Source organism: Galleria mellonella, unplaced genomic scaffold (genome assembly GCF_026898425.1).
Source record: "Galleria mellonella isolate WM207_F2 unplaced genomic scaffold, CSIRO_AGI_GalMel_v1 utg113, whole genome shotgun sequence".
Lineage (NCBI taxonomy): Eukaryota > Metazoa > Arthropoda > Insecta > Lepidoptera > Pyralidae > Galleria > Galleria mellonella.
Genome location: NW_026441975.1, coordinates 1,647,575 through 1,662,359, shown reverse-complemented (window position 1 = coordinate 1,662,359; position 14,785 = coordinate 1,647,575). Strand labels below are relative to the sequence as shown.

General features: G+C 33.0%; 1 protein-coding gene across 3 annotated transcripts in view; it reads left to right on the top strand.

Moving 5' to 3' along the window:
* The window catches only part of LOC113512899 (UDP-glucosyltransferase 2), a 61,266-nt gene that overhangs the window by 40,712 nt on the left and 5,769 nt on the right, over positions 1 to 14,785 (top strand). For all 3 annotated transcript variants that reach the window (XM_052893310.1, XM_052893306.1, XM_026896858.3), the window contains exons 3-4: positions 11,252 to 11,394; positions 12,864 to 13,047. In XM_052893310.1, coding sequence (XP_052749270.1) covers positions 11,252 to 11,394; positions 12,864 to 13,047 — 327 coding nt within the window. The remainder of the gene's footprint in view (positions 1 to 11,251; positions 11,395 to 12,863; positions 13,048 to 14,785) is intronic.

The window sequence follows — 14,785 nt, the reverse complement described above, 5'->3', positions numbered from 1 at the left end:
TCGGGGCCGGGCTCGGTAATCGTGACCCTGATATGACATTATAACACGTGCACTTGTGCGGCCCAGTAGGCAGCATTCACTTAATTGGTTAACCTTGTATGGTATAGATTGCAGACGATAGCTGGCCACCGATTTACGGCTTTGCATCAATTATATAACTTGCACTTTTTAATTGAGAGCTCACAAGAAGCGGCCCCAAAGGTCGTTGGTTCGAATCTGATCAACAGCTTATTTGAAATTCCAATTAACTTTTCGGCGACGAAAACATTAAGAATTATATTAATCCGAGAGAAGGTAAATATCGTTAAATTAATACTCAATCTAATAATAGTATAACGTAATAAAAGTTTTGTGTTCTTAATTAAATTATTATTTTGATTTATAAATTATATTATAAATAAATTAAAAATTATCTTGAAATTACAAACTGCATTTACAAGAAAGAGCAGACGTATGTTACATTTAAAATTACGATTATTGTTTATTTGTTTGTCTATAGAAATATAAAACAGTTCAGTTTCTTTTAATATGTTTGTATATTAATAAATATATGGTGTAGTAAGTATCCAATTAATATTATAAATGTGAAGCAATATATCCCCATCAGGTCGACCTTCACGCGATTAGTCCTGGAAACCATCGTGGTTGATTCTTGTTAAATTTGTTATGACAGACAAATTAACTTGCTTTTATCGTCGCCTTGTCCTTTGCTTTCATCCCTCACTCGTGTTCCGCCAACTTATACCGCTAGCACGTGCGGGGTTACCATTTAATTTTTTTTGGATGATAATGCGAGTATTAAAGGGTTGGTCAGTTAGCCTATTTTTTTTAATGGATGATAATGGAATGGTCACCCCGTCTGCGCTAACGGTATACGCTGGCGGAGCACCAGTGAGGGATGATAGGTGACGATGAAAGCAGGTCAGTTCGCTCATCGTAATGAATTGCACTAGAATTAATCACGATGGTTTCCAGGAGGAATCATGTGGAGGTCAACCTAATAAGGTATATTGCTAGCAATGGGGCAGTTAGACCCCATTACTAACAATCCCTTTCCCCCCAGTCCGCCCATTGTGCCCACTTGGAATTCAACACGATAACTTCCAGGTGAGACCACGTGGAGATCGATCTATTAGGGTATATAGTTAGCAATGGGACTAGTAATCTGCATTACTAACGATCCCTTCCTCCCTAAACCATTAAAAACCATAAGCGATATTTAAAATGCAATCTGACCTTTATATCTTGACACATTTACTTAGAAAATCTTAACCTTACTACTAAATGTATTCAGTTTGTTGTTGTAGTTAGTATATTGCGCATCGTATGCAATTTTCATACAAATAGCCAACAATGTTCATCCATATACGAGTGTGCAGTGGTCGTACTCTATTTGTAAACATATTAATTACTAGCGTGACTTGTGAGGCGATAGGTAACAAAAGATAGCTATTAACGATATCCATGTACAGCGCAGACCACCATCAAGTACCTAGTTCGTTCCATGGATGAGTGGAATACGTAATTACTTTTATTTACTACCTGTTTCTCTTGGCTTTGCCCGTATGGTGCTAATATCGTTAATTTGAAAGTTTATAAAGATGTTTTTATGGTTGTTATTCAATCACGTTTAAATGGCTGAACGGATTTGAATGAATTTTGCTACACAGGTAGATTAGTGTAATGTAGTAATTACTACCATTTTTTTTATAATATTTCAAATTTGTATTAATAGGAGGTATGTAATAAATGTTACAATTTCGCTGGTATGCCCGAGATATGTTGGTAGATAGGGATTAAAGTAGGTCATATCCAATCCATCCCAAATAACACATCTATATCAAATTTTATGAATATTGGATGAGTTGTTAAGACATTAAGAAGTAACAAACAAAAAAGCTCACTTTTTTATTTATAATATTAGTAAATACTAGATATTCACAGGATATTGTTCCTGTGACTGGTATATAAATATATTTTATCATATACTCGTATAATAATTATTTTAAATAGCCTATGCCCTTTTCTATATAAAATATTACTTACATAAAGACACTAAGAGATTAAAAATAGCTGTATTTTCAAATATAATACATAGATTTATAATATATACATACAAAAGAGGTTTCTTCAGGGTCGGCAACGCGCGCGTAATACCTCTGGTATTGCAGGCGTTCATAGGCTACGGTAACCGCTTACCATCAGGTGGGCCGTATGCTTGTTTGCCACCTCAGTGGTATAAAAAAAAAAAACATTTAGAATTTGGTGTAAGGGTACTCAAGAGCGGTAAAGTAACTTACCATTAGGTGAGTTGCATGTTCCTTTGCCCTATAAATTATAAAAAAAAAAGCTTATGAACTCACAATCACATTTTTGATACTCATAAGGATGTATAAAGTAGTGGCACGCGTAAGTGTAGAATTAAACAATAAATATTTTAATTATTGTATCTGCAAATTCAGTTTACTTTGAAGGTTATTGATATTAGGTGTGACGGGGAGCATTGGGCTGTTGGAAGGTTCTGGCACAACTTTGCAACACAATACGTGTAATAGATATTTAATTTTATATACAGTAAATAAATAGATAGATAATTTGTTTGCATTTTACGCACAGCACAATAGCAACAGATATACATATACAAAAAAAAAAAGAAAATGCAATAAAGTAGTAACATAATTTTTCCTTCTGTACGTGTGCCATTGTAACCCAAAATGGTCACAACTCAGTTTATTGCTTTGCCATCAAAAGAGTAAAAGACTGATAGTGGATAGAATGTTGTACTCGTAGCTAAAAAGTCTGTAGTAGTTTAGTAACTGGTAACAATGCTTAAACAAATGATATTTGTTATTTCGTTTAGTTGTCAATTTTGCGACTGATTTAGTATTTATTAGGTATATTTGTATAATTGTTCTTCGTAATAATTTGGGCTAAATATATGCGCTATTGATATTAGAAATTAAAAGTTCGTTTTGTTGAAAAATAGTTGTATTATGATTTAAGTAGAAAAATACCTAAAATTGGCATTAAGTAGGTACTAAATATCGGTAGTTTATTTTTTCTTTACATTATGAAGGCTACAAACAAAACTACATAATGATACGCAATTATTTTTACATATTAGTTACAAAGGATCTAACAGACGGAAAGGGTACTTAAAATTATGTATGTGTATGTTAAATATTTATTGAAAAGGCCGATACAAGGATACATTACAAACAGCACTTGGCAAACTGCGAAACAGTTCATTGGCAAGATAAAGAGCTATTATTATTATATATTTATAACTAGTTCTATTATAATATTACTTCTATCCCTCGAGTTTGTTCATTAAATTTTGAAAAATAATAGTAATAACAATAAAAATATAATACACTTAAGATTACGTTCCAAAAAAAACAAATTTCAATTGTTAATAAAATCAGTTATTTTAAATAATTAAAAACTAAACTGCTAAAACGATTTTGATAAAATTTCTTTGGGACCAATCTGTAAATGTTATAATGTAATAATCTTAGCCCACATTACTAACAATCCCTTCCCCCTGGAGGCCTATGTTTAGCAGTGGACAATTAACGGCTGATATAATAATAATAATAAAGATAATTTTACCAAATTTCGCATTTATAATATTTTCTCTCGATATTTATAATAGATATGATGAATTGGCAACACGTACAAATATTAGCAATTTCTTCGATTTATTTTACATCTCAACAGTTAATCAAATAAACAATGATCTCCTTAATTGACATTTCAACATCAGTCTGCTCAAATTCGCATTTAAATTTATTACAACTCCAGTTTGTGAGTTGTTCAGATTCATGAATACTTGATTTGTCTTCTTATTTATTATATCCTTAAAGTGGACATTGTCTTTATTGATATTTACTATTTGATACCCTGAAAACATTTCAAATACTATTGTGATAGCAGAGGATATGATCTTTACTAAAATTATATATATGAAAGTGAGTTTGTTTGTTTGTTACTTCTTGGCACCGTAACGGCTTAACCAATCATTGTGGTATTTTTCCAAATGGATGAAAATTGGACGGTAACCTCGATGCTATGCTCGAATCGTATGCTACCTGTATACACTGGCGAGGTACCAATGAAGGATAATAGGTGAGGACAAAAGCAGGTTAGTTAGCCCATCGTGACAAATTTAACAAAAATCTGACAGATTTTCGATGCTGTCTAGGGAGAACTGCGTGAAGGTCGACCTTATGGGGTATATTGCTAGCAATAGAGCTACTAATCCCCTTTATTAACAGTTACTTCCCCATTTCACCATAATACTTGGTATTTTGGTATTATATGCGATGGAAAATGATAGGCTACCTTTTATCCCAGTCTGTGAACATAACACAGTTACGCTGTTATCTTAATATACACAAATAATAACATCAAAAATTGTTATTACGTGAGATACAGGAAATTACACCTGCCAGTGATGTCACTGCCGTAGATCAAAGAGAAAGCTCCTAATATAATATTGAAATATGGTGAATAGTGATATGCCATGTCTATTGCATTTTGATGTCTACATTTATTTATTTATTTATTTAAGGAATACCAACAGCATATTACATTATAACATATAGATAGAACAAACATTAAATATAATACAATATTAATGCACATGTCTATTATAGGTATTCACAGCATTTACTTTAATATAGTTGTACAGTGCGAGAAAATGAAGTAAATAATAAAAACAAACATATAACCCAAGTTGTGAGCAATATCAAAAAATACGATTATAAGTGAATTGAATTAAAAAATATTAAAATCAATCAAATTTGTTAAATTAGATCAATCAAAAAACGGTAATATTAACACTTTATTTCAAGAGATACACACATACACATACGCTCTCTTTATGTTATACACATACACGTACGTACGCAGAATGCACGCACGCATGCACGGATGCATGCACGAACACTATAAAAATACATTTACAAGTAATTACAAAATTACATTACATCTTATGAAATTTTTAGTCTGAAGAGTTGAGATTTATAGACTAAACTTTTGAACACTTGTAATGCCGAACAGTTTTATTGGACATTATTGGAAAATATATTTATTTATTTAAACTTTAATGCACAATGAAATTGCTATGTACATTTGGCGTACTTAACACCGAACGGTGTTTTCTACCAGTAAACTATTGGGCAAATATATATATTTCACTTTCTTCATTGTGTATATTTTTTATATATATACACCTTATAAAAATAATTTATATTAATGTAATCTTTGTGTACAACAAAGGGTCCATTATTTAGCGAGCTATGGAGAGGGCTATGCTTGGAGTCTTTTTGCGTCATAGAATCCGAAACGAAGATATTCACAAAAGAACCAACGAAACCAACATAGCCCAATGGATAAGCCCGAAGGTTTTTGAGTGACGACCTCGTACGAGCAAATGCAATGTGTAGGACGACCCCTCACTAGACGACCTGAAATGCATTTCAGGGAGTCAGTGGATGCAGGTGACTCAGGACCGTTCTTTATGGCAGTCTATGGGGGAGGCTTATGTCCAGCAGTGAACGAATAATTGCTGATATGATGATGATGATTTTGACCATATATGGACAACAGACGAGTTTATTGTTCATTCTTTTTTGAATTGTCATTGTGTAGTAAAGATTTAATTATTTGTGTCGGTTTATACTATTGTCTTCAAATTAATAACACAAATGGTGTATGCAATAACAATTATGCAATTCTATTCGTATAAAGTTCTGTCTAACAATATTTAGAAGACGTAGATATACAATATTTGACTCTGTAGTCAATTAAAACTTTATCAATAACACATTGTTGTTACCTGTCGGTAATGTTTTCCAGTGCACGATTCCACGAACAGTATTATGTCGTAAATAGTTTTGTATTTTTATATTGATGACATGACTGATCCATTATATATATAATATTATCCAATCTCCATCACTTTTTAATTATCCGATAAAGCAAACCTAGCATTGGAAACGAATTTATACTTACCATACACCTATTTCTGAAAATCACAATCAATTGAAAATTATCAGAATAAATCGATAGTACATTTGCTTTTCGCCCAGTGGTCCCGGCATACAATAAGCCACCCCTTCCTTTATCGTGGGTGTCGTAAGAGTCAACTAAGGGAGGGCGAGGGATGGGCAGCAGCGCCCTTCTTAAAACATCTCTAAAGCCTAACTGCGGTTGACAACCCGCCTGCCAAGCGTGGCAACTACTGGCAAAACTTCCCTTATGGGGAAGGCTTATGTTTTAGCAGTGGACTGGATTAATATAACATTTTCTTTTCGAAAACCCTACTAAAAGGAAAGTAGTAGAACAATATTAGCCAGTAAGCTGACTTTTATTTTGATAACTTATCCAAGTTTCTTAAGTTAATTACAGAGAAATATAAAAATATAATATTTAAAAGTAAACGAGTGCCTTCTTCTCTTCACACATTACGGCACCACTTCCGACTTGTGATGGAGATCGACTCCCAAAATATCATACGATAATCGATAACCTCTATTTCACGTCTGTTAAACATGATTACGATGTGTTTCGATTACGTTAAAATCAGCTTTCCGTGTCAAGTTTGTGGTTAGTAACTGGCCCAATGTAAACCAGCGCTTTGATAAATTTTTGGACCAACTATCGACATGGTTAGTTTTAGTTCGGTAAACTTTACATTTACTTTACTACCTTCAAATATTTACATTGGAGTCGTAACATCAGCGTAAGTATACAATGAGGTAACTATATAGAATCGGTACATATTTACCGAAATAGCAGAGAGTATAATAAATTTATATTGTATATTATGTTATATCATTATTAATTTTCAGCAAATTTTAATTGGTGTGTTTATTCCACGTTAGTTTGTTAGGATGAAATCGGTTTTATTATTGGAAAATTTTAATAAAATTTAAATATATAAAAAAAATTTTGAATACATCTTTTTTTATTAATAAATATTATATGACTATGATCATTTCTTTTTAATATGCGTGTTCAGTATTGTTTTTTGTCAAGAGGTTTCCTCAAAAATTTGAAAATGAAGTCTATAGGTGCTTTATTAGTTACTTTCTTTACTACTACTTTACTTTAGTTGCCTTCACCTCATCCCTTCAATATTACTTTGCCATATTCTAAAATGACTACGTTATGTTTGATTGTAACATACCATAAATTAAAATTACATACCATTACCAAAACCAAAGCTATATTTTCTTGTGCAAAGTGGCTATAATACTCCATCGATTCCGGTAATATAGATTTTATTGCACAATCGTATCGGCTTTACGATATGCAAATAGTCTTATATAATAGTTAAATAATGTTACGTGTACACTGCTTGCGTTGCAGCAAGTATCCCGGAGAACGTTGTGTAAAGGTCTTTTAACCCGAATAAAATATAATTTTATTATAATTTCTTTTTATAAAATCTTTGGAAAATGAATCAATTAAAAAAATTACTCTTACGTCAGATTAAGCTGTATGGGATTCATTCCTTTTGCCTATTCTGCAAAAGGATCAATAAGAGAGAGTGAAAAAAATAAACGACACTTTTGTACAGAGAGAAAGAAAAAATGGCGGAAACGGTGAATACTTAGTTTAAATTGAAGAGCTGAGCCTAGTTTGAGTATAAATAAATACGTGATGGGAGAGTGTGTAGTTTGTTATGATTGTAGTGTGTTTTGAATAAGTATTACTATTGTAGTAGAAAAATAAAAATTTTTGAATTATGATCCCCATATAGGCGTATGCTTATAATTATTATGATGGTAGAAATGTCGTGAAAAGAAAAACACGCCTGTACTAACCAATATACTAACCAATTAATAATTAGGACAATACTAATGGAAATGTCTGATTTTTTATAAATTATTCTAAGACTTAAACACATTGATCAACTAACTTAAAGTGCTAACATAGGTGCCAGTGAATTACCCACAAATAAATGATATCCTCAAAAGGTGTATGATTTATAATATTTACAAATATTATAAATGAGAAAGTGAGTTTGTTTGTTACCTCATAACGCTTTAACGGCTTACCAATCACTCTGAAACTTGGTATACACGTACTATATGGGATAAAGAAGGATACATAAGGCTACTTTATATCCCGAACGTAAATATATCATGGTCTCGCAGACGAAGTTGCCGGTAAAAGATAGCTAGTAATAAATATATTTCGTTAGATCTTTTTGATCGTGTTTCAATAATAAATAATGTCTTTGTTTGTAATTAAAAATTAATTACGAGTCTCTATGATAGTCTATTAAAGAAAATTACGGAGAAAATATGTACTATCACTAAATATGTTATTGAGTCGACAATGTTCTTATATTGACGAAATTAGATAATGAATATGTACTACCACTTAATAAAATCAATGAATATTCATAGTGCTGATTGTACAACTATTTATAAAGCTTATGTCTTTAATATCGATATATATCATAAAAGATCTAGCTATGTATATTAATAGAGAATATTTCGAATGCAATGAACTGGTTACATAGATTTCATTTATACAAATGTTTTTTTGTTCAAAATGACGTGGCATAATAAAGTTGAGTCATATAACTCGTCAATACACGGGATAAAATGCTCTTATTTAATTGTAATTCGTGACTTTATCCCTAAGATGCGTTACTAGATTTGGTATTTCTTTTTTCCAAAAAAGTTTGCGAAATATTGGAGAAATGAAATTCTTGGAATTTCTTTTTATCATTTTGGTATTAGTAAATCGTACAGCAATATAAAATATACTAAATTTATCAATCTATATATTCAGCCCACATCAACCCAATGCTGGGTATAGGTTCTTTTTGGCTTTTTAGGGCTCCTTTTTGTCATGCCACTTGTATAGTACCGAAAGAAGGTAACAAAATAAGGTAGAAAAAGTGAAGTGAAACAAAACGTGGTAAAAACCGATACAATTTTGTGATCGGGTTAATGAGCAAGATATTATGTAGATTAAGTATAACGTACTATAAAATTTGGACAAACAATATTTGGCATTTGGCTGAAAATAAAAATCATATCTGGCAACCCTGGGTGACGATGACGACTAATTCATGTAAATTGTCAGGGTTAGTTATAATTGGCAACAACGACTCGAACATAAGTACCTACGTAAAGTAGGTATATCGTGAGAATAATTTTATTGAGAAACCATTGTAGTCTTATCCCGCGGTGGTTGTTGTCCTCGACCCTCTTGTTTGATTGTCTATGGTATTGATGGGACAGTTCGAGGCATTTGTCGGCTATTACCCCAGTAATGGGCATACACATGTTTCGCTAAGAATTTTAGAATTGCAATTACTGGTGATTGCACTAAACAGATTAATAAATTAATAATTATATGCTAGTTGTATCCGGTGACTTCCTTCACGAGAGTCAGTACATAAAGAATGTTGAGTTATGATATAATCTATCCGTCTACCATATTTCGTTTAAATCTATACAGTAATTTTAAAACACTTTTTTCAAGCAATATCGAAACATCCTCAATCTTTCGCATTTATGTCAGTAGGACAGGATAGTTCTAATTGTGAATTCGAATCGGGGGGATTCCCGGAACCAAAACTTTATATGTCCGACTAACTGTTAATTAAACCTGTAATTTAACTCTCAGTTAGTGGAAAATACTATTGACCGTCACGTTGGATTCGAATATATATATTCGAATTTAACTTTATGTAACTATGTGTAATCGAATATATGTATGTATTTGACTAGGTATTTTCGGCGATATAATAGGCATGCCGAATGTTACGTTCACTGCAATGACAGCAATTAACAAATACGTCTGCATACCTTATTTGTGATTATAGTCATGGTGATATTTTATTACGTAAGTCATTTTCCATACGCACCAAACAGTTCTATGGATATTATATTGTGATATCCATTGAATCTGTAAAGTTATTGTCTGTGATATTCTTACCTCTCATGCGTTACTATTTCTTAAGATTATGGTGTTATATCTCTATGGAGACATAATTAATTATGAAACTGGCATATTCATCCTTCAAACTGAAACACAATCATGTAAGAGCAACAGGTTAGCGGAAGCAATACAATTGATATCATCATTTTAATCATTATCCGTCCACTACTGAGTATAGGCCGCCCTCATAAACTGCCATAAATAATGGTCCTAAGCCATCTGCATCCATTGACGCCTTGCAATGCATTTAAGGTCGTTACTCCATCTAGTCGTCTTACACAGCGTGATGAAAATTGATATGAGGTATCTTAATAAGACCAAATAAAACAATATCTTTTGAATTTTGTGTCTGTTTATCTATATGTTTGTTCCGCTACACACGTAAAAATTACTGCACCAAATTGGATACAATTCTCACAGTTATGTTCTTGAAGGTCTAACTTAAATGTGCCATCTAGAAGCAATGTATTCCGTTGATTTTCCTACTTCTGAAATCCACGCTTACAAAGTAGCGGACAAGAACCTAGTATATTATAAAGAACGGCAATTAAATATTTATACGTCATGATATTTTTTATTATTATCTCAGCCATTAACTGTCCACTGCTGAACATAAGCCTTCCCCATAAGGGGAGTTTTGCCAGTAATTGTCACGCTTGGCAGGTGGGTTGGCAACCGCAGTTTTAATTAATGATAATGGGATGGTTACCCGCCTGTGTTAATTGCACTGGGGGGACATTAGTGAGGGATGATAGATGAGGATGAAGCAGGTCAGTTGGCCTATCATGACTAACAATAAATCAATCACAATAGTTTCCAGGGGGAACCGCGTGGAGTTCGACCTAATAGGGTATATTGTTTGCAATGAAATTGTTAATTCCCATTACTAGCAATTCCCTCTCCCCTCTGGCATCCGCAGTTAGGCTTTTAGAGATGTTTTAAGAGGGACGCTGCTGCCCATCCCTCAATTTCCCTTAGTCGACTTTTGTGACACCCACTGGAACGGAAGGGGTAGCCTATTCTATGCCGGGATCACACGGCGTAATATTTATAAATAAATAAAATTTTTTACTAATATTATAATTATGAAAGTGAGTTTGTTTGTTTATTATCTCTCAGCGTATCACTATGAATTATTCAATACGGACAGAGAACGGCATAGACTACTTTTTATCGCAGTTAGCGAACGTATCTTGGTCACGCGGACAAAGTCGCGGATAAAAGCTAGTTAATAATATTCATAAGTCAATTAATTAATGATGATACGTTTCTCTTTCAGTTTGGGTCAAGGTGGCCCATATTATGCTTACCCATTCTACTGGCGGCGTCGGTATGCGGAAGCGATATCCTGATGATCACGATGGGAGGCACCAAGTCACATAAGATGCCGTTCTGGGAACTTGCTAGAGGACTTATTAGAAGGTAAGAATAGAATGAACTTATGACTTGCTTTTATACTACGTTCGATTAGAAAATCCATCATGATTTAGGATGTTAAGCTCTGAGCTGATCAAGAGATAAATAAAGTGGTCTTTGTTTACATAGTTCATTACACGAATCATTAAAAAATCCGATGAGTTTAATAAGGCTCTTGTATTGAAGGTATAATATTAAAGTATCTAGTAATACTAACCGTATGGTCCCGGCATAAAATAGTCACTCCTTCCTTTGCAGTGGATGTCGTAAGGGGAGGCCTATATTTGGCAGTAGATGGAAAATGGCTGAAATGATGACGACGATTATATAAATGCATACACAATTATATCATAATTTCAAACATTTATTGTATACTGCTAAATTGAACTACTTATGAGGCCTACTCCATATTGCTTTATATTCTTTTGAGAATTGTAGTATACTAGTCTACAAAGAACGGTTTCGGGCCATCTGTATCCATTGACTTCTTGTAACATCTGTACAAGTCTTTAATCTATCTAGTTACGAGTTATAAAGTTATGTATAAACTCATTACTAGATGACTCAGCCATTATTTTTTTCATCTACTCACTAAAACGTAAAAACAAGAGTAGATTCTACTATTCTACTATTATAGATGGCGGACAGATTTAAATTTAGAATAGTAATCATTAAACCACGATGTCCTGGAAACAGAAAACTTTTTTCATTTCCATGTCGCCGTAGAAATTTCTAGAAAAAAAAGGTGATTATAAAAGTAACAAAAGTCAAACAGTCGAGCTACGGTGGTTAATTGAAGTGCCCAGTCAAAGCGAATAACTAGTACATAATAAAGTACTACGGTTTCTGTAGACAAGTAGCAAACTAAACCATTCGTAAATACGTCCATGGTTCTTAGTAAAGTGAAATAAAGAGACTTCCAAGATCGTATCTGACTCATAGTCTTTTAGATCGTAATATAAATAAATAGATTATTTGCATCATATCAGCCTTTAATTGTCCGCTGTTGAATATAGAACTCCTCCATATGGAAGTAACGGCATGTATATAGGTCTTGTAACTAATGAATTTATTATGGTTATGTTTGACATTCAGTAAGACTATAGACAAAACAATATTAAATACAATATTAATCTATTCTCAATTTGATCACAGACTTTAACAATAAACAAAAGAGTATATATGCATGTATGTGTCAAATACACGGTAGTGTGTGAATTTTTTTTATTGAATTAATGTATTTTTATGCATAAATTAAAAAAAAAATATTAGCATTCTGCACTCCTCCTTTATATAAACAATAATTGTACGAAATTTCATCCGTATTTCATTTCCTCCATCCGCGCAATTTTCGTAAAAAGGGATACAAAGTTTTTGCTTCACGTATATACATATATATTCTAGCTTTGAACAGCTATATTTGCTGTTGATTACAGTTACCATTTTACTTATATATCCGTAAATATTTATTTCAGAGGGCATAACATCACATTCATAAGTGCATTCCCACCTGACTTCCACATTGATGGCTTAGAAGAGATAGCACCAGAGGGCTTGGTCTCCTATGTTAGAAGCTACATGACCTTCGACCTGGTGGGCGCCAGGATGAAGGGTGAGGAGCCGCTGCCTCTGATGGATATCCTCAGATTTGGATATGAGGTATAAAAGGTTATGCATATCAGATAGTTATTTAAGATATATAATAATTATTACATTAACCTTATTAATATTATAAAGGTGAAAACTGTTAATTTTAAACTGCGTTGTATACACATATTTTAAATACACAAACGAAAAAAAAATCTTATTTCATCGTGTCACGTCCAGATTGTGTATTTAAAATATGTTGAAAATGATTTTCTTTTTGACATCTTAACTATGAAATTTAAAATAGTAACTTTTGCCTGTCAGTAAACATATCCCGTTCACGTGGACAAAGTCGCGGATAAAAACTAGTATATTTATAATTCCGTTTCGTGCTAGAAAATATAATATGTTATCTCCCTGTTCATCCCAAGATGTCCTAAAATATGCAAAAACTTTAAAAAATAAAATTATATATTAGGTCATCTCAGCAGGATTCTATAAAATTGTCTGTATTCGTATCTGCAATGTACAAAAAATCATCATCATCATATCAACCGTTAACTATCCACTGTTGGATATAGTTTTTTTTTATACATCTTAGATAGCAAACAAGCTGACGGCCCACCTGATGGAAAGTGGTAACCGACGCCTATAGACATGAGCAGTACCATGCGTTATGCGTTGCCATTCCTGAGGACTCAGATGTTATTCCTCTGTACCCTGTAAATTCACGCCATATCCCACTCTTCAAACCGAAACACAGCCATGCAAACACAACTGCTTCACGGTAGAAACACGAATGGCGCAGAGGTACCCAAGCAATCGACTTTTGTACAAAGTCTCCCTCTGGTAAGGCGTCCCCCATAAAGGGAGAAATTACTAGCTAATAATTTAGTACCCAACCCGTTCATTATATAGGATACTTTTTATTATTTTAAAATATCGTAATCTTACCGTGTAGTCCTGACATAGAATGGACTACCCTTCCTTTCACCCTGTCGCAAGAGGCGACTAAAGGAACTTAAAAGTTAAGGGATGGGCAGCAGCGTCCCTCTTTAAACATTACCAAAGCCTAACTGTAGATAGCGATATGTAATCGGCTCCCAATATTTAGGAAAACGCTATTCCATAGAAAAAAAATTAAGCCTAACTGCGGTGCTTGCCAAGCGTGGCTACTACTGGCAAACCTCCCCTTATGGGGAAGACCTATGTTCATCAGTGAACAGTTAACGGCTGACATGACGGTAATGATAATGATGAACGTTTTTTATCAAAAAGCAGAAAACTTCGATACGTGAACGACCCCGGAATGTCGGAATGTAAATTTACTATAGAGTTTCCGCTAACAAGCGGACTGTATGAAAATTTTATAACTATATTCACACCTTTGTGAAAGACAATTAGACCTTTATAACTAAGTGAATTGAAGTATGTGCACGCGAGTAACATACGAATATACCACGTTGAATTTACACATACCTACTTGTGTTGTAATGTATAGGTAGTATGTATATGACTACTCATGTATTTGATTTACAATTACAGACAGACATAAATTCTATAAATTATTGACTTGGCTTGTATTGTTTTTATTAAGATCCCTCATACTTATAATAATATAATAATAATAATAATATGCTTTATTACTCAGACTACAATTTGGTCCATTTTGTTAGTAACAGTTTTCTTACAAACTATGTTAGTAAAAAAGAAAAGCAAATTAATTAAAGAATAATGTTCTTAAATATCATCTATGTATAGATACCGTTTAGTTACAATTTTATTATGTACTGGCGCCCCGTCTCGGCTA